Source organism: Ceratotherium simum, chromosome 34 (genome assembly GCF_057802395.1).
Source record: "Ceratotherium simum simum isolate JZ-2026a chromosome 34, ASM5780239v1, whole genome shotgun sequence".
Taxonomy (NCBI): domain Eukaryota; kingdom Metazoa; phylum Chordata; class Mammalia; order Perissodactyla; family Rhinocerotidae; genus Ceratotherium; species Ceratotherium simum.
Genome location: NC_141933.1, coordinates 23,678,475 through 23,704,987, shown reverse-complemented (window position 1 = coordinate 23,704,987; position 26,513 = coordinate 23,678,475). Strand labels below are relative to the sequence as shown.

The window sequence follows — 26,513 nt, the reverse complement described above, 5'->3', positions numbered from 1 at the left end:
AAGGCTTAGAAAAGTTTCTGTTTTGTTCATTATTACTCCCTTCCCCCACAAGGCTTTATAGACATTATTTTTCCCTAATCTTCCCTCCCATGAGATTTTAATACCTCAGATAACACTGTATGTCTATGTGCTGTATGTATATCTGTGCTTTATATACGAATAAGATCTCACACTCCTCACCCCAAAACCAATTTTTGTCCCCTTGGGGGAAATGTCACCCCAGTTGAGAAGGTGTGGCTTAGAGACATTAGTGACTTGCCTGAGGCCACATAAAGACCGGATGGTGAAGCTAGGATTCAGCCCTGTTTTTTCCAAGCCTACTAGTCCCTTTGTTACACCTCAGCTACCTTGCTCTTATTACCAAAAACTGATGCTTTTGCTGAGATATGCAAGTATTGAACCTTGTTATGGAAAAGTTTCACCAGATTTGAAGGGAAAAAAATGGGCTTTCAAAAGTTACCCACCATTCTTTGAGTCATTTCCAGAAAGAAACAGGGCATCTAGTTCAGAAAAACTTTGCTTCCTCGCTAAATTTCTTTATCCCTCTGCCTAAATTGGTGTGAACCTGGTAATTGCCATTGTTTCCTTTATTGGGCTATAAAAGGAGAAAAAATGAAGAGAAAATACTTAAAAAAGAATTTCCTGACATTCCTTTAGTCAAGACCCCACCTCCCTTCCTCATACTATAAAAGAATGGTCTTCTATATAATTTCTAGATAAAGCAATTAAAAAAATAACCAGTTGAACATGTATAGTCCTACACAGCGCCCTCAGACATAGGGGCTGTCTTTTTCAGCTCCTGCCTGACCCGTGTCACACATCACCATGCCCCACCTACCCACATGGCAACTCCCCACGTATAGGAGAGCCAGCAGCAAAAGATGAATGGAAACACAGGTCTAGTTTTTGCCTTTGTGTCTACATATTCTCTAAGATGTATATTGCCTGGAGTCTTTTGCAAGTTCCTCTTCCTTAGCCTAGATTTAGAATACCGAAAACATCAGTTGCATTTGTAAAATTGTTGACTTTTTTAAACTTTCAACTCAGTAGCAGCTTTATTTTTATTTTATTTTATTTTATTTTTTATAATTTTATTTATTTTTCCCCCAAAGCCCCAGTAGATAGCTGTATGTCACAGTTGCACATTCTTCTAGTTGCTGTATGTGGGACGCGGCCCCAGCATGGCCCGAGAAGCGGTGCGTCGGTGTGCACCCGAGATCCGAACCCGGGCCGCCAGCAGCGGAGCACGCGCACTTAACCGCCAAGCCACGGGTCCGGCCCTCAGTAGCAGCTTTAACTTACTGCTTAGGATTGACACTGCCAGAGTCCATCCTAACCCCTTTCAAACTAGTCATGGACTGGGGAACGAAGGCTGACTTAGGCAGGGAGGTGGATCGAGGATCCCTAATGAGAGGAGACTGGGGGAAAGTCATTATTACTTATCTTGAACTTGTGTTCTTGGAGAATAAGTTTCTTTCAGAACTAGTTCAGTTAATCACAGTTGTTCTTAGCTTTGCATAAATTTTAGCTGCTTTTCACTGGGTAACTTTGGATCTATAGATACTCTGGGATTATGCCATTGAAGATGGAAAATGTCAGGTTGAGGTTGCTGCAGGGCTGGGGAGTTATAAAAGATACTTTTCAGCTGTTCTTTCCTGACCCAGTATGTAGAAAGTCTACAGTGTGAATTTAGGAATGGCAGGTAGATCTGTTAAGGATGAGAGGACAGGGCACGTGGTTCCCAAGCACGTTTCCCCCACTTCTAGAATCCTAGGACTGTGTCAATACATAAGCACTGATATTTAGCTTAAGAATTGATATTTTCCTGGGCCTCTTTGGCTAATGGAACCATTGTTTTTGTAGTCTAGCTCCTTAGTGAATTGCAACCTGTGAGTTAGCAGTTTACAGCCCTCTTCATTCATTCATTCATTCATTCATTCGTTAATCAATAAACTGGAGATGCAACAATGAACAAGAAAGCACTTGACTTTATGTAGTATGATGTTCTAATAGGAAAGACAACACCTAACAAAAATAGTTCCATCTGTGGGATAAGTGTTAAGGAGGGAAGGGCTGGGTGGTAATAAGAGTATAAAAGGGAAAAGGGGGTTGACACGGGGAGAAATAATGATGACTTGGCCTAGCCAAGGGGTAGGAAAAAGGAGGATTCCAGAAGTGTTTAGGAAGTAGATGAAGCAGGACTTTGCGAGAGATTGCAAGTGGATGAAGGAGAAGAGAGAACTCATGGATGACTTGCAGGTTTCTGGCTTGAGCATCTGTGTCAATAAGGACCATTTACAAAAATGGGGAAGCCTCGAGGAGCAGCTTTGTTGGGGGGCAGGATCATTTAAGTTTGGGCTTCCTCTAAGATGTCCACATGGGGTTGATAGCTGGCTGTATGGATCTGGGTTTCGCTGGAGCTCTGAACTAGAGACAGTTTGGTGATAAGAGATAGGGTTTGGCGATAGTTGTCTAGGAGTAGTCATCTCATTGAAGCAATGAGACTGGAGCTCATCCAAAGAGAATGTAGAGAATGTAAAGAGAAAACTGAGGACAGAGCTCTTTTGTCATTCAAGGCTGCCTGGAATGTATAGTATGAGGATGGATAATTTTTTGCACAAGTTCAGCACTGTCCAGTAGAAACATAATGCCAGCCACATATGTAATTTTAACTTTTCCAGTAGCCACATTTTTAAAATGTAAAAAGTAACAAAGTTAATTTTAATAATGTATTTTAACACACTGTATCCAAAATATTGTCACATTAGCATATAAACAATTATTTAAATATTTTGCATTCTTTTTCTCATACTAAGTCTTCAAGTCTAGTGTGTATTTTACATTTACAGCATCTCATTTCAGATTCGCTATGTTTTAAGCGTTCAGTCGCCACATCGCCTGGGTCTAGTTCATCTTGGCTATCCCTTGTCCTCAGTTTGTGTGGAAGAGCCAAAAATATAATTTCTGGATTTTTCTCATGCTTTGACATGGTTTTCTTTCTTTTTTTTTTTTTTTATAATTTTATTTATTTATTTTTTCCCCTGAAGCCCCAGTAGATAGTTGTATGTCATAGTTGCAGATCCTTCTAGTTGCTGTATGTGGGACTCGGCCTCAGCATGGCTGGAGAAGTGGTGCATCGGTGCGCGCCTGGGATCCGAACACGGGCTGCCAGCAGCAGAGCGCGTGCACTTAACCGCTAAGCCACAGGGCCGGCCCTGACATGGTTTTCAACCAGGGGCAATTTTGCAATTTCTGGGGATGTCCGGAGACATTTCTGGTTGTCACTAATTGAGAGGGGAGGAGGAGGAAGTTCTGTTGGCCCCTAGTGGGTAAAGGTCAAGGATGCTGCTCAACATCCTACAAAGCACAGGACAGACTCCCACAGCAAAGAATTATCAGCCTAAAATCTCACAGTGCTGAGGTTGGGAAACCCTGCTTTAAAGTTACACAGTAATTAACCAGTTAATTGACTACTTAAGAGACAAACACACACACATACAACTTGATTTATTTATTTTCGCTGAGGAAGAGTCGCCCTGAGCTAACATCCGCTGTCAATCTTCCTCTTTTTTGTTTTTGGCTTGCGGAAGATTAGCCCAGAGCTAACATCTGTGGGTGGCTGCCGCAGCATGGCTTGAAGAGTGGTGTAGGCCCACGCCTGGGATCCGAACCTGTGAACCCCGGGCCACCAAAGTGGAGCGTGCCGAACTTAACCACTAGGCCACAGGGCCGGCCCCACCAAAAAACTTTATTTTTGATATCTAGTTGGTTACAGATCACTAATAGAAATAATTATAGCTAATGTTTACATAACCCTTTAAAGTTTATAGCAGCACTTTCACATCCATTATCTTGTTAACTGGCTGTACGTTTAGTTTTCTTCTCACTCCACCACACCTGTCTCCTTAATCATAGGCTTTGCATAATTGTTATCAACAGTTATTAGCAGATATCTTATACTGCATTGTAATTTTAATTTGTCAAGATTTTCGAGGGCACTATTAAAACACCTTTATGAGCTAAATTTTATCTAATTGCTAGGTCATATTTCAACTCTAATCTTATAGTTCCTTCTCTACTGTGGGTATAGCCCTCTAGAATTTGTGGGGATTCTGATGTTTATGTATTCTTTTTCTTATGATTCCCTGGGTCTATACCCCCTTCACCTTCTTTATTCCCTCTCTCCTCCCTATCCAGATCCCACATACCCCCACCTCTGTCTAGTAAGGGGGAAATAATCTTATTTATTCTCTTCCCTCCTCTAATTAATGTCAGTTTCACTTTTATAACATTTCCTAAAATATAAACATATAGATTGATTTCTAGTAAGATCTAGCAATCCATATTAAGTCATAGGAAGAAATTTTTTTCTTGTAAGAATTAATGAAACCAGTAACGATAAAAAGAAAAATAAATCACCAAGGTATACTCCATTTGTTTGAATAGCATTAACCACCAAAGTATAGTCAGTGCTTAATAAAGAAAATTAATATTTTCAGAATTACATAGGAATATGCTAAAGCCCTTTGTCATGAAAGAAACATTAAGTTTTCAATAAGCTAGGTGGAAAGAAAATGGCCATGAGTTGTGTGAATTTATACTGAAAGGTCACGGTAACTTGATAAGACTCTATAAATGCGTAAGGTTGAGAAGTTGGATTTTTAACTGTTATGTAAAATAAGTAAGCATCTGTTGTCTTCTCAGGCAAATGCCAAGAAACACAGATTTGAGAAAGCTTAAAAAACTTCAACTATTTAGAGAAAATGACATCAGGACTGCTTTGAATAAGCGAACAATTGGTTAACAAAATGTGACTGCTATAATGCTGACTTGATTCCTCAAGAGAGATCCTCATGTGTGCTCCAAATTGGTTTGGAGGACTTTGCTCAGTACGTGGCAGGAGGCGTAATTCACCAAGGCCAAAGCAGTATCCTTGGATTTGAAGTATGCCACAGAAAATGCTTTTTTCAAATGCCACTACCCTGACTTCTTTGACTTTTAAGAAGTGACATTCTTTATTCTAGAAGAAAAAATAGAAAAGCCCTCCTGGAAAAATATAGCTACTTAGTTTGTGATTCATTAAAAAAATGAACCATAGCTTTATTCATGCTTTATTTTTAATGCATCCTGGAGAAGAATTTTCCCATGACAAATGCTGTCAATGTCTTCTCCACCCATAATGTCATCACTTATATAAGTTATAGAATCAAGAGAATCAGTTGGTACAGGGTGACCTGTGATGCCATGCTGGCTTACTGTATTCAGGCCTATTTTATTTCTCATCAACTTTTTTTATTTGTACACAGTGCCCATAGCTTTATTGAGGTATCATTTTAATAACAATACGTATAGATAATAAAAGTCAGTCGATTGCAAAGAATAATTGATTGCAAATGCTAGAATAGACCTTATTTTCTTTTCTTCCTGTGCCCTTTATAAGTGAATACTTGCTCCATTAATGTAATTGGTGGGTTATTTTTTAATTAGTATCCTTCCCTTCTCCTGAGCTGAATGCAAAAATATCTTTTGGTTATCCTTGCCCGTGCAACCTGATGGATTATGGGAAATACTTGGCAAGCATTTGTGTTCTATTTTTCTCCCCTAAAACCTAGTATTTCTCAGAATGGTCTAGGATGGAGAATAGTTGAATATTGGGAATATGTATCTTAAAAGATAGTTTGAGCAGAGATGAATAGTTAAGATCAGTTAGCTATCTCTGTTTATAGTTAAGTTTTCAAGCTTCTTAACAAAAGACCCAAGAGTATTATTAGCTACTTGGGGGAAAGGACCAGTTAGCTTCCAAATGGCAAACTCCCAGGTAATTAGTTGGGTTGAGATCCAGAGATGGCTTCCTTAAAGTTCAGTCCCCAAAGTACCAAAGGAAGAGGAAATAGATGCTCGGAGAGGGAGCCACAGGACTGCAGGAACTGGGTTATGGAAAACTTTTCTAGGATCCCTGGGAAGGAAGGAAAGTGGAGCATACCAGGAGGTTATGTGGCTTCCCAGTCCCAAACGATGAAGGAAGTTACAAGAGGAGTCCGCTGCTTCTTCAGAGGGTTTAGAAATATATAAAGCTACAGATTATCTTTTTTTTTTTTAATAATTTTATTTATTTTTTTCCCCCAAAGCCCCAGTAGATAGTTGTATGTCATAGCTGCACATCCTTCTAGTAGCTGTATGTGGGACGCGGCCTCAGCATGGGTGGAGAAGCTGTGCGTCGGTGCGCGCCCGGGATCCAAACCCAGGTCGCCAGCAGCGGAGTGCATGCACTTAACCGCTAAGCCACGGGGCCGGCCTACAGATTATCTTTTAGCTATTCTCAGGAACCTTACTAATTAGAAATTAGTTTTAAATTGCCTTTTTTTGAAATGTAAATATCTCTGAAAAGGCCAATGACACCTTAATTTTCAACTTTTTGGGATTAGTACATTCAGTCTACCTGTCTACTTGCTGGATTAGTCACCCTGAGGAAATGGCTATTTTAGTTAGTGAAAGACGTGGAGAAATCATTTTGAAATGGAGAAGAAGAGGCTTAAAAAGGAAACTATGGTGGTGGGTTGGTGATCAGTGGCATGCTGAGAGGGGAGGAGGAATAGAAGGGCAAAATAAAGTTAGTTGAGAGAGTACTAAAGGCAGACTTCCTATGTTTTTAAAATACCCCCCTCTCTTGTTTTTCTCCTGTAGCCCAGACATAAAATGGCTCAGGCCTGAGAAAGGCCAGAGGCTGTTAGCCTAGATACATAGGAAAGGATTACAGGAGCAGGATAGGATGATAGTTTGTGGAAAGGGTGGGGTTTCTCGATTATACCAGGATTTGATTTTTGCATCTTCTAGGGGTTTAGGACACTTCCGAAACTTCCCTTTCATAATGCAATCAAATTCTGTCCCTAACCACCCAGAGTTAGTGTAGACTTCACAAGTTCAAGGGCACAGTCCCCAACAAGACTGCCTTCATTTCAGATACCAGAAGCAAGTTTGGGGGTCCACAGGCCACCTGCACTTCTGATCAACTGGCTACAAATTTGGGGGACCCTGTGACTCCCTCAGGTTTGATAATTTGCTAGAACATGTTACAGAACTTAGGAAAGCGCTATACTTAGAATTACGGTTTTATTATGGAGGATACCAATCAAGACCAGCCCAATGAAGAGACACATAGGGCAAGGTCTGAGAGGGATCTGAACACAGAGCTTCTGTACCCTCTCCTTATGGGGTTAGGACTCATCACCCTCCCCACACATCTGTGTGTTCACCAACCAGAAAGTTCCACTGGGCTTCAATGTCCAGAGTTTTTATTGGGGTTTCATTATGTAGGCACGATTAATTGACTCCTTGGCCATGTGATTGAATTCAATTTCCAGCCCCCGGTTCATTTCCCAGAGGTTGGGCTGGCTCAAAGCCCCAACCGTCTAGTCACAGAGTTGGTCTTTCTGGTGACCAACTCCCATTCTGATTCATCTCGTTAGCATAAACTCCTCCAAAGGCCCACCATGAATAACAAAGCCGTTCCTATCACCCTGGAAATTCCAAGGGTTTGGAACCTCCACCCCAGGAATCTGGGACAAAGACCAGATAAATTATTTATACAGCACCTTTCCTTTCCTATTTGTCGACTGATTCATTCAGTCAATCATATACTAATTCATTCAACAAGTAAAATTCTAGAGATATAGCTGTAAACAAAACTGATATTGTTTCTGCTTCATGGAAGACAGCCATTGAACAAGTAATTGAGAATGTGTTGCATGTAATGAAAGAGTATGTAACTGAGAAAGCTAAGAGTGTCAGGGATGATCTCTGAGAAAGTAATATTTAAGTTGAGGCCTGAAGGCTGGTTAACCCTGGGAGAAGAGATGTGGGAAGGGTTTCCAGGTAGAAGAAACAGTGTGTACAAAAGCCCTGAGGTTGAATGTGCTTGGCAAGTTGGAGGAACAGACAGAAGATCTGTAAATCTAGAGCACGGATTGCAAAGGGGACGTGGCTAGAGGCTGAGATTAAGCAGGGCCAGATCACAAAAGGCTTAGAAAGCAAGGTTAATACGTTGGGACTTGAGTGGAAGGACAGTGCAGGCGTTGTAGAGTTTTAAGCAGTAATTTGACATCATACTAGAATTTTAGAGAGATCATGCCGACTCCCAAGTGGAAGAGGGCAAGAACTGATACAAGGAGACCAGTAAGGCTATTTCAGCAATGAAACCTAAGATGATGATGGTTTATATTAGGATAATGGCAGTGGGAATGGTTAGAAGTGGATTGACTAGAGAGATGTTTAGGAAATAGAAACAGGACCGATTTCTAATGAGGGTCCTCATCAGAGGTCTTGTCTGACAGGAGTGAAGAATAATGATAATAGTTTGGTTTTTAAGTCATTATTGCCAACATTCATTAAGCATTTTTTATATGCCAGGCACCATGCTAATGAATCTCATTTACTCCTCGACAATCCTATAAGGTAGACATTACTATTTCTGTGCCCATTTTATGGACAAGAAACAGAGGTTCAATACATTGTCCAGGATTATACAGCTAGTAATTAGCAACTTCCAGGTTCTGACTTGAGCCATTGGGTGCTATTTCCCTAAGACAGGAAACCCTGGATCAGGAGCAAATTCTGTAGATAAAAATGATGATTTCACTCTGGTATATGTTAAACTTGAGTGGACTATGAGAAATCCAAGCAGAGATTCAAGTGGACAGTTGGATTTCTGGCATAAAGGCCCTCCTTTGTGTTGAATGAGGCAGAACCCTGGTGTAGCCAATCATGGCAAGCAGAATAGGTATATGGAATTATTTCTTTTTTCATACTAGGATACTCATCAGGAACATTATCAGGCTAAGTATAGTACCTTATAGTTCCATTAGATGTGTTAAATGAGATTGGATTTCTAGAGTGAGAATAAGACTTAGAATTCATGTTTCCTTTTACTCTAAACCCACTGATGGTATTAATTAAAGCAGAACCTTTAACTTAAAACTGGGTAATTAGCTGTGGTTTCAGAAATGTAAATAGAACCATAATTCATGAAATTGATAGACGTTCCTCTCGTTAGCTGAGATTTAACTGCCCGCCTCATGTCATCCTTCTTTCCTCATCCCCTCTTCCAAGTTCATGTGGGGCAAATCTTCCCTCGTTTTGTAGTGAGGATCACATAACAATTTACAATTAAACCGTGAAAATGGAATGTTCTGTTGTGTTGCTCCTGACTCAGTCTCAATTTTTCAATTTCTGATTAAAGGCACTGCAAACTTAAAGCCTTGTAAACTCTCTTTTATTTAGAAATTGCTACTCACAAGTGTATGAAAACTGTAAAGTTTGCAAAATGTTTTACATGGTGTTCCAAATATCATCTGTCAGAGTATGAACATGTGCTAGCGACAGCAATATGTTAAATAAGGCAAAGGAGGAATTTTTTTTGCATCACTTTCCAAACTGTCTGTAGACTGAAAGACTAGATCTTCTTGAATGAAATAAAGAGGGTAGAGGAGCAGTTAGGATAAATTTAATCAGTATAAACAGTTATCCTGGTTAACTGTTGCCTAGAGCTCTCCTTCAGGAGGCTCGCTCCACTTGGACGCGGGTCGTATATAATAAAAGCAGAGACCTTGTCCTCCTGCTGAAGCTCCAGCACCTAGAACAGTGTTGGGTACAGAATAGGAGTTCTGTAAATTGTTAAATAAATGACCACACAATAATAGTAACTCTTCCTCCTCCATTTTTTTTTTATTTTTTTGTGCATGAGGAAGATCAGCCCTGAGCTAACATCTGATGCCAATCCTCCTCTTTTTTTTTTTCTGCTGAGCAAGATTGGCCCTGATGTAACATCCGTGCCCAGCTTCTTCTACTTTATATGGGACGCTGCCACAGCACGGCTTGACAAGTGGTGTGTTGGTGCGCACCTAGGATCCGAACCTATGAACCCCCGGCCGCCGCAGCGGAGCACGCCCACCCAACTGCTTGCGCCACCAGGCCGGCCCCTTTCTTCTCCATTTATTAACATACTGATATGCTCCAAGCATTGGGTTAAAGATTTTATGCACATTATCTCATTTGATTCTTCAATTATTATCCCTAATTTATATATAAAGACAATGAGGAAACCCAGACTTACTGGGGTGAAGTCACTTGCCTCTTGCTAGTAGTAGTAGTAGAGCCAGGACTGAAATCCAGGTCTAGTGGACTGCAAGATCCATACCCTTTTAGTTCAAAAGCTTAAGACAGGCGAGGGTCCCCGCCTTTTGGTATTACTTAAGTCTACATTTTAAAAATCCAATTTATTTTGAAATATAATGAGGTGGCAGCATTTTTTTCTAATCTGTTTTTATTGATGAACTCTAATAGGCTTTCCTGTTCTCTAGTCTTTAATTTGAGGACTTGAACTGGATTAATGTATATAACCACAAATGTGGCTGAAATGTAAACGTAACATTTTCTACTTTGATATGATGAGAAGGAAATAGAGAATACTTTGCATTAGTTCGATATCTATTGGGAAGCCCAACCATTAGCCAATGTATTTTTAAACCACCTTAATTTCTTATGTCTCTGATGAATCTGGAAAAGGCAGCAGGTTGAACATGATCTGTGTGTGGTTGCCTGCATCTGTTATTATTGTGTTTGTTCAAATGGATTTTTATTTTCTAATTTATTTATTTTCTAATTTATTGTTACTTGCTCCTCCCTCATGCCCAACCCAGATACCAAATATCTGATTTTCTAATGACATCATTATTTCTATAGCAGCTGGTTTTGATAAAGGATTCTAAGTCCAGTAAGGTCAGAAGCAGCAGCAAATGAATTGAGAAGAAACAGAAATCTTGTGTATGTTCTTTTCTTTTCTTTTTTTTTTTTTTTTTTTAGATTTCATTTATTTATTTTTCCTCCAAAGCCCCAGTAGATAGTTGTATGTCGTAGTTGCACATCCATTCTAGTTGCTGTATGTGGGACGCGGCCTCAGCATGGCCGGAGAAGCGGTGCGTCGGTGCTCGCCCGGGATCCGAACCCGGGCCGCCAGCAGCGGAGCGCGAGCACTTAACCGCTAAGCCACGGGGCCGGCCCATTTTCTTTTCTTTTTAATATGAGATGTGGAAGTCATTTTTAGACAGCAGTATGATATAATTTAGAATATGTATATAACATTCAGAATTACTCTGTGGATTTTCTGAGTCTTTAAAATACAGTACTTATCAGTATGGGTGTTTTAGAAAGTTCTCGGTGGGGGCACATGGAGAGCAGTGCTGAGCACGGCGCACTTACAGGTCTTGATCAGCTCTGTTAGGCTTGCTCCTCTGTAGCCAGCTCCTTCCCTGTCCACTTACCTTGTCCTTGGTCGTGGTCTTTCTTCACCTCTGTCCTCTGTCTGCCTCCTCTCTTCTCTTGAGCTCTTCCCAGTCTTAGAACTCCAGTGAGAAACTGACGGGAAAGATTTTATATCTGTTCATGGTCCTGTGGTGATTACTGGAGTAGTGGTTGGAACTCTGAGATTACACGGACATCTTTGTTTTTCAGAAAGACATGGTGTCTTTTACGTGAGTAAGAGGGTTTTGTGGGTCACTGAATAAAAATTTATAAATCTGTCTCTGGTGCCTCACTTGAAGAATTCAGAGAACTTCACTAATGAACAGATATTTAATGCCAGTTGAAAATGCTACCATTTAGAAGGGATTTTCAACTCTCTGAATAATGTTGAGATGTTGAGACAACTCGTGGCATTGTTCAGTTTGGTGAATCCTATAACAAATCCTGTAATATTTAAAGATGGCATTGCATGCACCCATTCTTAATGAGATTAAATTATAATGGAAATATTTCCATCCTTTACTCCTACTCAGAGCCTGTTTTCTTCTTTCTCCAATTCTCTGAAAGCTTTCTGCCTGCTGTTTGATTATTGCTGCCACCCAGTGTCTCAAAATAAAATTGCAAAGGGTTTTCCTTTTCCAAAAGATTTGCACTATAGTGCAGTTTATGGAAATAACTATTTGAGAGCAACAGTTGTTTTTCTCTATACTCTGAAATAATAGCACTCTGAAGTGATTACCTATTGTGGAGAGATTATGAATATCATATATTCCACAAGCAAAAGGTGCAACTAATAAAACAGGAAGGGATTTAGGGATCCTAATCCCCAGTATATGACAAATTGCCAGCGTGACCTTGGCATGTACCTCCCCTAGTAAAATTGGGGTCAATGTTCTGCAAGATCTATTCCAGCTTCAACATTTCTTTTTCCTGTGTGTATTTTTGGTTATAAAAGCATAGCCCTTATACACGATACTATTTATTTCTTTGGGCTAAGGTTCTCAGTGTGGAACATGTTTTCTTTTAGAGCTGTGTTAAACAGATGTTCACGTTTTCATTGTGTGAGTAGATAGCTTCGATGGCTGTCCTTTGCTCAGTTAACAGAGACAGATCTGAAGACTTTCTATTGTTCGCGCAGCCTTAACCAGAAGAACACTTCCCTGCTTAGTTATTCGTGGGCTTCCTTAGCTCGACTTTGTACGTGTTAAGATTGCAAAGTCAACTGTGCTGCTTACACAGTTCCCAGGTTTTTTAAACAAACTCAAATCTGGATTTTAAAATAAAATTACATGATTAAAATATAATTACATGATTCAGTTTTCTTTAGCATTTTGAAATAGAGCATTACTATTTCTGTGGGCTGGAAAGAAATCTGAAGATAGAAAGTGCTCTAGATAGGGGAGAGTGAAGGGAGATGGGGTTTGAGGTACGTGATGGAATTTTTTTAAAATGCTGAAGGTTGGGGGCCGGCCGGGTGGCACAAGCGGTTAAGTGTGCTCGCTCCACTGCGGCGGCCCGGGGTTCACCGGTTCGGATCCCGGGCGTGCACCGACGCACTGCTTGGCAAGCCATGCTGTGGCGGCGTCCCATATAAAGTGGAGGAAGATGGGCGTGGATGTTAGCTCCTCAGCAAAAAGAGGAGGATTGGCAGGTGTTAGCTCAGGGCCAATCTTCCTCACCAAAAAAAAAAAAAAAAAAATTACTGAAGGATGTTACAATTTGGCCAAACCTTTCCTCAAAGATTCTGTTGTCTTAAACTGACTTTGTAAAGAATATTTTGTGTGTAGCATCTTCTCTTAGTCACACCGTAAATAAGTTATTCATCTTTGATAATTCTGTAGATGGTTAAAGTCAAGTCAAGTGGACATAAAGCTTCACCTTCAGCTTAATGGCTTACTTGTTAATCTTTTATAGAATCGATTCCTAGAACCCTTGGTGGGTGGAGAAACTACTGAATAAAATAAAAATAGATTTGGACAGGCTATTATTAATTATGTTTAGATACTATCCCTATTCAGATGGGCATGAATCCTAATTCAATACAGTTTGCTTTGCTGCTATCCTTTGCTTACAAATCTTCAGACAGGTTTCAGTGATGTTGTTCAAGCCATCCTGACCGAATTTTGCAAGTAAAATCTTGAGCCTCACACCCTCAAGTGGCTGGCTAATTGCTAAATATAGAACCCTTGTTGAGTTCCCTTGAACTACTAATTTTGTTAGTCTATTGAAAAGTTATTCTTACTACAATCAGGTTCATCTGGCACAATTCCTTATAAGCTTTAGCAGACTGATCATAATTTTATTATCTTTTTGCTACTGAAACCTTTCTTTTCTAATACTTTACAGTTTTGTGAAACATTACTATCAGATTTCTGTTTATTATCCAATTATTACTGGTATTTTTTCTGAACTGAATACTTGATGAAGGCATATGATGGCTTTACTGTAGTGGTGAAGAGTCTAGCCTCTTGAGTCAAATTTCCTGCATTTGAATCCCAGCCGTACTTTGCTCTGTGATCTTGGGCAACTGCTGTAAACTTACAGTTTCCTAATACGTAAAAGGGAGCTAATAAAAGGAACCACGTAATATGGTTGGTGTGATGATTAAATATAGATAGATAGATACATAATCCATTTCATTATTTATTTAGTTAAAATAAATTCTAAGATATTTTATTTATTTTTTGACTCCTGCAAATGTTCCTAAGTTTGTCTTTGTCTTTCCAGGGCTAGGGAGAACCATAGTATATCTGAGTATTCATCATGTACCTAATTATGTATCAAGTTAATCATAGCTTCTTGATTGTCTTAGAGCCCAACCTTAGGTTAGGTGATTGAGAAGCAAGGAGACAAGGCAGACTAGGATATGACCTTGACTTTCAGGGCTTATCATCTAGAAGTGATGGATGGTTACTGGAGACATTTAGTCTGACCCACTTTGTTCACTCACTTCCCTGGTGAAGTCAGACTTTCCAGGAATAGGCTCCCATGGTACTCTGTACTTTGTAATGAAATAATTGTTTTATTTTATTTTATTTATTTTTTGCTAAGGAAGATTTGCCCTGAGCTAACATCTGTTGCCAGTCTTACTCTTTTTGTATGTGAACCACCACCACAGCATGGCCACTGACAGACGAGTGGTGTAGGTCTGTTCCTGGGAACCGAACCCGGGACGCCAAAGTAGCGCTCGCTGAACTTAACCGCTAGTCCACCTGGGCTGGCCCGAAATAATTGTTTTAATTCTTTTTGTTTAGTGGCTTTCTCTTCCTGCTAAAGTGTGTGCTCCTCGATGCCAGAACACTGTTTTCTTTCTGGATTTTCTAGTTTGTAACACGTTTTGCACATAGGTGTATGGCAAATATTTGTTAAATGATTAAATGAGCTCTCATTTTAGAGATGAAGAAACTGAGATGCGTATCATGCATGACTTACCCGAAGTCACACATTTTCTGAAACAGTTATAAGTGGAACTCAAGTTTCCAGGCTCCTGCACTATAGTACTCTCTGCACTTTGTACTACACTATGAAAATTTAAGATCTAGAGGGAGATTAAGCAGTATCTACAAATAACTGTGTTACAGAGGAAAATACACACACACACTCCAAGGGGATATGGAAATTGAGAGGTGAATAAAAAGTCCTTTTGTCAAGGGGTGGGTGGTAGGTACAGAAAGGCTTAATGAAGAAGGAGACATTGGAACTGTCCATACATGGATAGATTTGGGTAGAAAGATGTGGGAAAGGTCACTCCAGCCATAAACAGTATGTTATGTAATTGTATATATCATCTTAGTCTTGATATCTTTAATCCCATTATTTCAATAAATCTATAAAATATGTATGTTAGCCAGCTAATGACCTTGTCTTATTTCAGTGAACAACGTGGGAATATCATATGAGTATCCTGAATACTTTTTGGACCTTCCTGACCTGGACAATGTAAGTCTTCCTTTGTATGTTATGGTAACAAAAAGACTGCGTGCAGGTTTGGTGAGGCAGTATGGTATGATGGTTCAGGCTGTGAGCACTGGAGTCTGGCTAACTGCCCGGGGTTCACACCTTGGCTCTTTTACTGGCTGCCTGAGTTACCCTAGGGGTGACCCCAACCATACTTAGTCTCTGTTCCCTTGTCCATAAAATAGGCAGCTTTACAGGGATGTTGGAGGGATTGAATGAGAAAATATTTATAGCCTCGTTTGTAAAGTGCCAGGTTCAGTAATAGCTGTAGTTTTATTATTCTTATTTTTATTATTATTCCATCAAAACAGCTCTGTTTTAAGTATCAGGATTCTAAATATCAATTTAAAAATCACAGATATGTTAATAGAGAGCAATGTGGTTGATTCAGGTAACCCAGCTCTACCAAAATGAAAGCTATATCCTTGATGCAGGCACAATTCTTTAATAGAAAGTAGAAAAAGCACATCATTGAAGGAATATGTAAATTTTTAAAAATTGTTGAAAATCTTAGATTCAATAATTTCTCCTTTTCATGTCAGCAGAGAGGAAATTGCATATTTATTTTAGATTTAGTGTCTTTTTGCTTCCAGGTTTTGCTTGCATTTTGCCTATTTTTTTGCCTGTTAGCATGAATTGCTGCTTTTGGTAGAGAGTAAAATAAAATCTGCATCTCTACCCCAGCGCCTCTCATTTTCCAAGGTCTCTGCTATATCTGGGGAAACTTGCAGTGCATCGCTAGATCACTTACATGTATAGCTAATATGGTTACTTCCATTATGAAATCTATATAAAGTTACCAATATTTTTTTTGCAGACCATCAAGAAACTGATAAATATCAATGTTCTTTCTGTTTGTAAGGTGAGCAGCTTCTTTATAAATATGTCATCCTTTTTTGTTTTTTTTCTATTTAAAAAAACTGATATAATCTGTTTGTTCAATTCACTTAACTCTTGTTTAGATGTAAGTATGTATTCCAGATGAAGACGATCTATTTCCTTATGTCTTCAGGATGTAGAAATAACTGAATACCAAACAGGTGTCTGTATGATTTTACTTTTTTTGTGTGTGTGTGTGTGAGGAAGACCAGCCCTGAGCTAACATCTATTGCCAATCCTCCTCCTTTTTTTGTTCCCTTTTTCTCCCCAAAGCCCCAGTAGATAGTTGTATGTCATAGTTGCACATCCTTCTAGTTGCTGTATGTGGGACACAGCCTCAGCATGGCCGGAGAAGCAGTGCGTCAGTGCACAACCGGGATCCGAACCCGGGCCGCCAGTAGTGGAACGTGCACACTTAACCGCTAAGCCACGGGGCCAGCCCCATACAATTTTACTTTTTAACAACTGAACGTTTATTAAATGCCTCCTGTGTGCAAACAGAATGGTAGGCCCTGGGACTATACAAAGTAATTTAGACTAAAGATTTATTTTTACAAAGTTTTCATCTACATGCAATTCATCACTTATAAATTGTTTCTATTTCATATCCCCTGTGATACATGTAAGGTTTTGAGTTAAATGTTGTGGTAAAGCATTGTATGGGGAGTATGGGACTACAAAGTAATGAGAGTTGATTTTTTACATAAAAACTACTCTAGTTTCTAGTTGCTAGGCCTGCATTATAGCCATGTCACTTGTATATGCCGACAAGAGACACCACAGCTAATATGTGCTAAAGGGAGAGTAGCTAGCAAATATGAGCATCTGAGCACCATTTCTCCTTATATTTTAACAGTAACTACAGTAAGATACCATACCTTGATTATACATAACCAGACCAGCAGAAAAGCTTGCCTGAGGCAGAATTTCCATGGGCAACATGGATACTTGAAATTTGAACATATGGATGGAAAAGCCAAATCCGTTTTCGATAACTCTTGTGTACTAGTTTAAGGAAATCAAAAAATATTTAACTCAAAACCATTAGGATTGACCAGATAAATATAAATAAGTACTTAATTATTATTGTTCACTTTATGGCATAGTCTTGGTCTTTTTCTCTCTCGTGAATGCTTACAGAAAAATTCTTCTTGTGTCTTCATGTTCTGAGAAATCATAACCCTTCCGTGGTTGATTTCAAGTGCAAGGACCCTAAAATCTTATGCCTCGTCCAACATGTTGCTTTTAAAGTGTTTAGTCAATTCAGTTTTTATATGATCTTAGCAGTATGGCTGATGAAGGTAAACCAGCTCTACCAAAATGAAGCTACATTGTTGATAAATACATTCCACAGAACATTTGGTAGCTTGCTACTTAAAGGTACCTCAAATGAATTATATAGTAATATGGCAAATAACTTTATAAAACAAATAATCACTGTATCTCTTCTGTTGTTATTAACCAAGGCTTTTTCTCACATAAGATTCAGTTTAAGTGAGGCAAACTACTAACAAGTGGATCTGTGAGTAGATTTGGAGCAAGAGCCAAATGCACAAAATTGATGCTTTTAGAATGTGGTTAACATGAATATATCTGTATAGTTTTAAAAGTATTTCCCTTGGCATACCTACATAAATGTAATCATTCTTCAATAATCTGTATGAGGTTTCAAGTTAATTAAATAACTCCACCATTTACTAGTTATATGACTTTGAGCAAATTACTTACCCTCTGTGCTTCAGTTTTTTGTCTATAAATTGAAGATGATAATTCTCTTTACCTCACAGAATTGTACTGGGAATTAAACGAGGTAATTTGTATAAACCTCTTAGAATAGTGCCCAGATCATAGTAAGGGCTCTAAAAAAGGTTACTATTATTTTGTTAAACTCAGAGCTGATAAAGATTTTTAGTAAATATGTGCAACTATGACTTTATTTTTTAGTAAGCAAAGTTTTTTTAATCAAAATTAGTCTCCTTCTAGTCTATAATTTATATATTTTGTGGTTTTGCCTTTTGAAATAATGACTGATGTGTACTATTGTTTTGATAATCTTTTCTAGTACATTTGGCTGAATGCGTAAAACTAATGAGTGTTGGGACTGGCCCGGTGATATAGTGGTTAAGTTCGTGTGCTCTGCTTCGGCTGCCTGGGGTTCACAGGTTCAGATCCTGGGAGCTGACCTAGGCAGCACTCATCAAACCATGCTGTGGTGGCGTCCCACATACAAAAGAGAGGAAGATGGGGACAGATCTTAGCTCAGGGCTAATCTTCCTCAGCAGAAAGAGGAAGATTGGCAACAGATGTTAGCTCAGAGCCGCTCTCCCTCACCAAAAAATAATAATAATAATAATAAGTGTTAAAACTATATACTTGTGTTTCATAATATATTGTAGTGAGTTAATGATGGAAATCATGTTCAAGTGTTTAAATGTTATTTTATAGAATTGTTATACTAGCTACAAATTTGTCTTCTGATAATTTTAATTCTTCTGTCAGATACACTGTGTAAGGTTTTTACTTCAAATAATTAGTATTTTCTCCTATAACTTCCTGCTTGTCAGTGCTTACATGTTTGTATACCCTTATAGTATAAATGCCTGGCCTCCTCTGTCTCCCAAAACGTGCATTTTTGGCTGGCAGTGCGCAGAATACTAATGATAAAAGGCCAAGGTCCTGACCTTGATCTGTTAGAACCGATCAGCTTGCTCTGCTCCGAGGTCGCACACTGCATCCTTTGAGCAGCGTCTGAGCACAGATCAGCGTGCGCTGGTGTGATCACCTCATGTCCTGCTTAAAGATGAGTAGTGCAGGGGGGGAATATGGATACAGCAGCACAAACCCAACAGCACTGTAGAATGTCTTCCAGTGTTTTTAAAATAATGATGAAATAATGAGGCACCAGTCCTAATTTCTTGACAAACTATAAAAGGCTTCTCCCACCTCTTCCTTCGTCCTCTTCCCCTTTCTTTTTTCACACGGGCATATGTACTATGAAATGAGTTAGTGGAGACAAATGCTAACTTGTTAAACATATCATATCACATTGTGAACCATATTGATAGGAAGTGTCACCGGCAGAAGAGCTGGATATGCGCTTCAAATTTTTGTAGGTAAACCTTTTTTGCAAGTCAAATCCCATTTGCAAAGCTCTAAGGGAGTTTGCTTTTTACAGCACTTCTTCATTAAGCCAAATAGTCATTCTTTAATTTATCTTGACTGTAAATATGGAGTTTCCTGTACCTTTGTGATATGCCCTTTTAGTGGAAAAACAATTCAAAACTCTTGATGTATGCATTAGGGAATTAATAATATCTGAAGGACAGCCAATTCGTCCTTGTACTATAGGCAGGATCAGTGTATTATCATCTCTGTCACACAGTTGACTTAGTGACCGTTCGGGCATGAAAATGGTTTGACTCCAGCAGCAGGAGGCGAGTGGTGTGCTGTGGCTAGCCAGAAGGCCGGAGAGGTAAGTTAGGACACGATTGTGCAGGAACTTGAGTGCTGTGCTCAGGAGAATGGAGAGACATAGAAAGCCTTCAAGTAGAATTGAAGTATGTGATCTGATGTACATTTTAGAAAGGCAGTTCTAGTGGCAGAGTGACATGGCAGTATGTATTTTATGGTATATGTGTTTATCTTATTTATACTGAGAAAAGGGCATTCACCTTCATGAAGTTTTTTGTATTATGCTCCTGGTTTGGTGTTCTTTCGTGCTGCTGTGAGTGGCTCTATCACATGTTTTGATGAATTGTGCCTGTTGTCTTTCAGTTGACTGTGTTATGGTGCCAGGGCCAGTGCTACATGTTCAGTAGCAATGGCTCTTTGGAGCCCTGGGGTAACTTAAAAGAAGATGAAAGTTGGTCTGGCTCTAGAATCTTAACAGGGTTTTATGGTGGCTGGACATCAGGGGAACTAGGGCATGGATGTCTGCAGCCTAGTGCCACAATGAATGTATCAAAAAAGGCTTATATCAGAAAGAGGACATCCTCTTCGCACCATCAATGTTGGTCCAAGTTTTATCTCCTCACCAAGCCACGTAATAGGGGATGACTGGCTGGGAGGTGTGCCAGGAAGGACTGGAGAAATTAGTTTGCCCTGGTGACCTTGGGCTTGTGCCCCTAATTTGGAGACATTTGCTGAGTGGGGCCCCAGCATCTTATTGTAAGTCCTGTGCTACACCATGAGCATTGAATGACCTGGCTCTACATTCCTTCTGGTCCAGGATAATCGCTTGGTCCATGTGCTCCTGTCCTGTATCGGTAGGTCAGATGATCATAAAAATCCCGTAAGTCCCACATTCCAATAGAAGAAGAATAAAAATGCAATATCCTGACCAAAAGAATTGCATCATCACCAGATGAAGTGGTGGTGAGTGGCCCAGAAGAATATTGGGGAAGAAATATTAACCAGAATAGTCTTGACTATAGATAGACCCCTGATGTGTAATCATAGAGTCCAGTCTCCCAGGCTATCTCTCCAGTTCCATTCTGATTATTTCTCTTTTCATCTTGTCCAGTAATTTAGGTTTATTCCTTTCTTCCCTCTCAGTGACTTGCTTGACGGGGCTTTCCTTTTACCAGGCATAATACTGTTCGTTGAGGTAACCCAAGGGGTGTTGAGAAGCCTTGTTGCATGCTTCATAGTTTTGCTCTCAAATCCTTCAGGGTTGAATTTAGTCTTGTTCTTTCTTCCTGCAGAGCAGGTAAGCGCCAAGGTGGGAAGAGCAGTGGTGTGGAAATTCTATACGGGTGACCAGTATGGCAGGTAGATGGGCCTTAAACTAGAAGAGAGGTCCTACTAGCCAGGGCTTTTTTCTTGTGATTTCAGATGCTCTGTGACTAAAATCTAAAGTAACGCTTATTTCTCGTCTAGAACAGTGGCCTTCAGACCAGAAATGGGTGTAGTTTAGAGATAATTAAATCTCCAGATACTGAATCCCACTCTTCTAAAATAGTTCCGGTTTTATGCCCAGAGGGGTTTCCGTCTCAGAATACTGAGAGAGTTTGCAAATGATATTGTTGTCCTGCTACTGGTTACTATTAGAGAAGTCATGGAAGATGGGAGAAGAGCCATGACTCCAGAGGCAGGTACATAGAAGTCCTGTTTCAGACAGGTCCTACGCTGAGCTCCACACCAATCACAGACAAGTTCTCCCACAGATCTCGTGTTGTTCCTTCCTGATTTGAGGTCACTGGTTTTAACATCTGCCAGATTTGGTGTTTCGTTCCTTCTCTAGGCCTGACTGGGCTTTGCTTCTTTTAATGACAGTTTTAGGACCTCAAACACCATGGACTCCTCACTCCTTTTCAGATGAACATTGCACCATCAATATTTCCTGAACTGCCTGCGGCCCCTACCTGAGGGTGGGAAACACATTCCTTCTTTTTTTTTTTTTTTAATAATTTTTAAAATTTATTTATTCCCCCAAAGCCCCAGTAGACAGCCGTATGTCATAGTTGCACATCCTTCTAGTTGCTGTATGTGGGACGCGCCTCAGCAGGGCCGGAGAAGCGGTGCGTCGGTGCGCGCCCGGGATCCGAACCCGGGCCGCCAGCAGCGGAGCGCGCGCACTTAACCGCCAAGCCACGGGGCCGGCCCAACACATTCCTTCTAATGGGACTGGACCCTGAAGTTGCCGCTGGGCGTGGTGAACAAGGTGGACTATCGGGAGTGGCCCCCCTACATCTGAATCCCTTAGGAAATTTCCAGGCTACCGTTCTGACAAATGGAGAGGATGTTCCAACCTTCTTTATTACCTTTCTTAGAGCAGAGAAGGAGGTGGGTGGAGGTGTGGCTCAAGGTAAAATTTATTAACAGCCTCCACTTACAGTGAAGTACCCCTGAGCTGTGTTTGCTTTACTTGGGACGGGGAGGAAGAGTCTTAAGCGGGTCATCATAATTTAGTTCTTTCATCAGATATTCATCCAAAGTGGGGACTTGAAACCCTGTCTGTTAGGAGTGGTTGATAGAACTAGAGATGTTTAGTGTGGAGAAGGGAAGCATGACACCTCACACACACACACACACACTCACACTCACACACACCCCTAATCCAGGCCAGTTAGTTTCACCTCCTAAGTATTTTGCAAATCAACTCACTTCTTTTCATCCCCATTGAGGCCTTCCAAATTCCAAGCCCCTAAACTTCTCAGTGGGAGCTACCAGACTAGCCTAACCAGCCATTTTCATCCAACTTGTCTTCCTCCAGTCCAGTCTCCGTACTCCAGCCAAAGTGTTACTTTACATCAGATCATATCACACCCCTGTTAAATCCTTCAATGACTTTTCCTTTCCCTTAAGTCCAGAATCTTTCATGTGACCCATAGGGAAGGGCATACCTGATTCAGCCCCTGCCCACCTCTCCGGTTTCGCCTCAGGTCTCTCTCCCTCTAACTCTGTGCTCAGGCCAAAGCACCTTCCTTTAGTCTCTTGAACCTAGTGTACCCTCAGGCTGTTCCCTCTCCGTGGAAGCCTCCTTCATCTCCCACTTTACTAACTCTATTCATCCTTCAGTTCTCAACTAAAGTATTATGTACTTGGGGCTGGGGCTGGGGTGGGGAGCCTTCCAGACTAGATTAGGTCTCTCAACCACGCAGTTTCATTGCGCACTGCATATCTTCCCTTCATTCTAGTTGAGTGTCTCTCTACAGATTGTAAGCTCCATGCCATCTCCTAACCCCGGGCCTCACCTGTGGTGGGTATACAAAAAATGCTTTTCGAATAAATAAATGAATGAATGAATTAAAAAACTAAAAACTCTCATTCTTTGGGAATAAGGATCACACTTACTATATGAAGCCCTAGAAGGCTGAAATTAGATCAGTTGTTGATATTTACATGGAAGTAAATTGTGAGAACTTTTTATCTTTGGATCTGCCAGAAGTGGAATGGGCAAAAGGTAAGTTCCCTTTCTGATTGTAGGTCAGAGGCTGCAAACCAATAGTCTGTGTGCTGCCAACATATTTCTTGGCTCAAGCAGTGTTTTCGAAATTGGGATATTTCACACCCAAATTTCTAGCTTCTCTTAGGAAAAATCTGAAAATCGGGTAACACAGACCTGACCTGCTGCATGGCAACAGTGGTTAGAGCTGAAGAGCAGCTGAGTATGCTAAGTAGTTAGGCCTGCGCTCTCCAGATTACCACATTCCCCAGTGGTCCCTATTGTCTGACTTACCTTACTCAGGTATGTTACTACCTGGGCCTTTTAGGCATTTGAGTTTGCATTCCCCTGTTTAGGTAACTCCAGGTATTCAGTCTACTCAAACTGAATAACTGCTTGGTGTAGTTGAAGGATTAGAATGACTGACTAAATCAGTCTCTTTCATCCTTATGATGATCTGAAATCAAAGCACTTGGAGTATGAGGCCCTTTGCATGCTTTTGAAAAGCTGATTATTTCTTTCTGATACCACTGTGTATTCACTGTATGTCACTGAGCCAGAAGTGCGTAATTCTGTGCCCTGCCCATGGGGTAGATGATAAATGTTTGGATGGATGAAAAGCACAGGACAAACACTTATTTCCTTTTTCTTACGTGGATTTGCCTCTGGCATGTGACACATTACCAGCAGGGGGAGCCCTCTATTAATTTGGAAATCCATGACAAGAATCTCTGCTCAGCAGCCTAACTGTATTTAATTTAGGGATTATGCTAAGAATTTATCGCCCCACACCCTGCCCCAAGAATTCGAGTTAGCAACATTAGGAAACTAATAAATTGTAGGAAGGTGAGTATGACCCTCACCACTGACCCCCCCACCCAGGGCTTTTCTAGATGAAGACATTCCAAGTTAATATCTAGAGTCTTTCAATCCATTTTGAAAGCAGCTATCATTGTGTTCCTAAAAATTTCTCAATTATTGGATACATTTAGCCCTTAGAGTCTCACAGTAATGGGCTGCTTCAGGCATAACTACAAAATGATGGGTTTGCCAAACTGCATGACAACTCCTCTTTCCATAGTTTTCATCTTTAAAAAATGAAGGAGTAATTCTAGATTGGTTGTAAAGTTCTTTCCAGCTCAAAGTAAAGGTAGTTCATAGGAGAAATGCCTTATATATGGGTAAAATGTATAAATCTCTTTGAGAACTTTAGGGATTATTTTCTCCTCCTCAAATCTGTCATTTTTTGAGAAGTCAGCTTATTTTGGGAAAATTTGTGTAATGGAAACTCGTAGCATATTGTAGTATGCTAAACTTGGAAAAACATTGTTTGATGGTATATGCATTATTTCTATTTTTGTTTCGAGTTTGTAAATTATGGCTTTATTCTTTTTTTTTTTTTTTTTTTTTGTGAGGAAGATCAGCCCTGAGCTAACATCCGATGCCAATCCTCCCCTTTTTTGCTGAGGAAGACTGGCCCGGGGCTAACATCCATGCCCATCTTCCTCCACTTTATATGGGATGCCACCACATCATGGCTTGCCAAGCGGTGCGTCGGTGCGCGCCCGGGATCCGAACCAGCAAACCTGGGGCCTCCGCAGCAGAGCGCACGCACTTAACCGCTTGCGCCACCCGGCCAGCCCGGATTTAGATTCATTTTTATTAATTGGTATGCAACCCTCTGTTCTAAATATTTCTTTCTTTTTCTTTTGTTAAATATTTTAACATATATCAAATCAGAATTATTACAAAAGGAAAAACCTTGTTTTTTATGATGTAGGGTTGAATTTCAGGTTAAGTAATATGGGTCTGGGGGGAAATGGCAAAGAGTGCTCTTAACTTCCACAAAGACTTAAACATTAACAAAGAGGAAAATTAAGTAATACTTGGAGATCTCAAAGCACTCTAAAAACTTTATCTAATTAAGCTTTTCACCCCCTGCACAGTAAATATTCTGTTAGCCATACAGGTGAGATTCTAAGAATTTCTAATTAAGTTGTATTCTTGGTACCACAGAGCTCAAATTATACAGTTCGCCAAAGAAATGTGTGCTGTTTCGTTCTAGTATGACTTCCAATGGAGTTACCATCAAATTTCTCCCAAACAGGCATTGTGTAACATCGTTGTTACTTTGTGTAATTCTTTTCACTGTTATACTGTGATTTTTAAAATTATTGTTAATGATCCCAATTGAAAACTTGTATAAGGTATTTGCATCCATTTCCTTCTAATTTGTGTGGGTTTATTTTTCAGTTGCTTGAATGCAGCTCCTGTTGACTCCAAGCAGGTTTCTTTGGGTTCGGGGCAGGGCCGAAATGGACAAAGTAGCTATTTGTGGTGTCCTCATTATTAGTGTGAATAGCCTGGATGCTGGGGGCTTTGCCCGGATTCTGGGGCAAGTTGTTACGCTTTATATCCTACTTATATATAATGGCGATACAGGTGGCAATATTTGTTTTCTTATTTTTCTAGGTTATCTTGAATTTTAATCTTTTCATTTGGGTTTTGGTTGCTTTTTTGAGCATCAAGCAGTAGTGTTTTCTTTGTTCTGTTCTCTGCAAAAAATGACCAACTGCCAGAGGTTACGTGATACAAAAATAATTTGCTTGTAAAAATAAATTACTTGCTTGCAAAATAATTTGCATAATTTGTATAATTTGCTTGTGTTATCAGTTTTCATACTAAACTAAAAAGTGGGGAAGCCTAAACTGGCTTTGAGTATAAAATAAATTTCCTTCTACCAACTCTTGATTACTGATGCCAAAGAAGTGAAAGAAAAAAATTTTATTCATGTTAATTTCTTTTAGAAATAAGATTAATTGTGGGGCTTTTCTACTTACAAAAGCAATGCAAAATTGTTGCCAAAAACATGATAAATATTTAAGAATACTAAGAGGAAAAGAAATCATTTATAATCTCAGCCACAGATCATTTTAATATAACATTTTCAAGAATTTTCTAGACCAGCCAATGTATTTTTTAAGTTATGTATTCTAACTAGATGATCTAATAATACTGATTTTGATTTTGTATTAACTAAATGAGCTTCTTATTTATTTCCCAGCCAGAATATACCTAACTGTGGCAATAAATACCCGTAAATATTTTACTCTTGAAATTGAATACATGGTGTACCCAAAAGGAATTCTGAATTGAGCTGTCATTGATAAAGACTTCCATTTATCTTTGTATATTTGTATGGTCTATGGCTGGCTTGCCTACTGATGCAGTATCTAGGTGTGATATAACAGATAGTGATCTTTCCCCTTTTGATTTTAGGCTTTTAGGACTTTTTTGTGTCAAGGATTGATGAAATTGTCACTAAAAAATATATCTATATAAATAGGAAACATTTGTTTTTTCTGCAAGGATTTGAAGCCTTCCTTGTTGTGGAGGTACTATTGCAGCAACTTGGATCACTTTTTAGGAAAGAATTAAATTTAAATTGTTTGCTGTATACTTTTGGAAATAACCCTAACACGGAAGAAAACAAGTC

At 39.7% G+C, this 26,513-nt stretch overlaps 1 protein-coding gene across 1 annotated transcript in view; it reads left to right on the top strand.

Moving 5' to 3' along the window:
- The window catches only part of HSD17B12 (hydroxysteroid 17-beta dehydrogenase 12), a 155,494-nt gene that overhangs the window by 98,280 nt on the left and 30,701 nt on the right, over window positions 1-26,513 (top strand). The window contains exons 5-6 of the mRNA XM_004436883.3: window positions 15,170-15,234; window positions 16,070-16,114. Coding sequence (XP_004436940.1) covers window positions 15,170-15,234; window positions 16,070-16,114 — 110 coding nt within the window. The remainder of the gene's footprint in view (window positions 1-15,169; window positions 15,235-16,069; window positions 16,115-26,513) is intronic.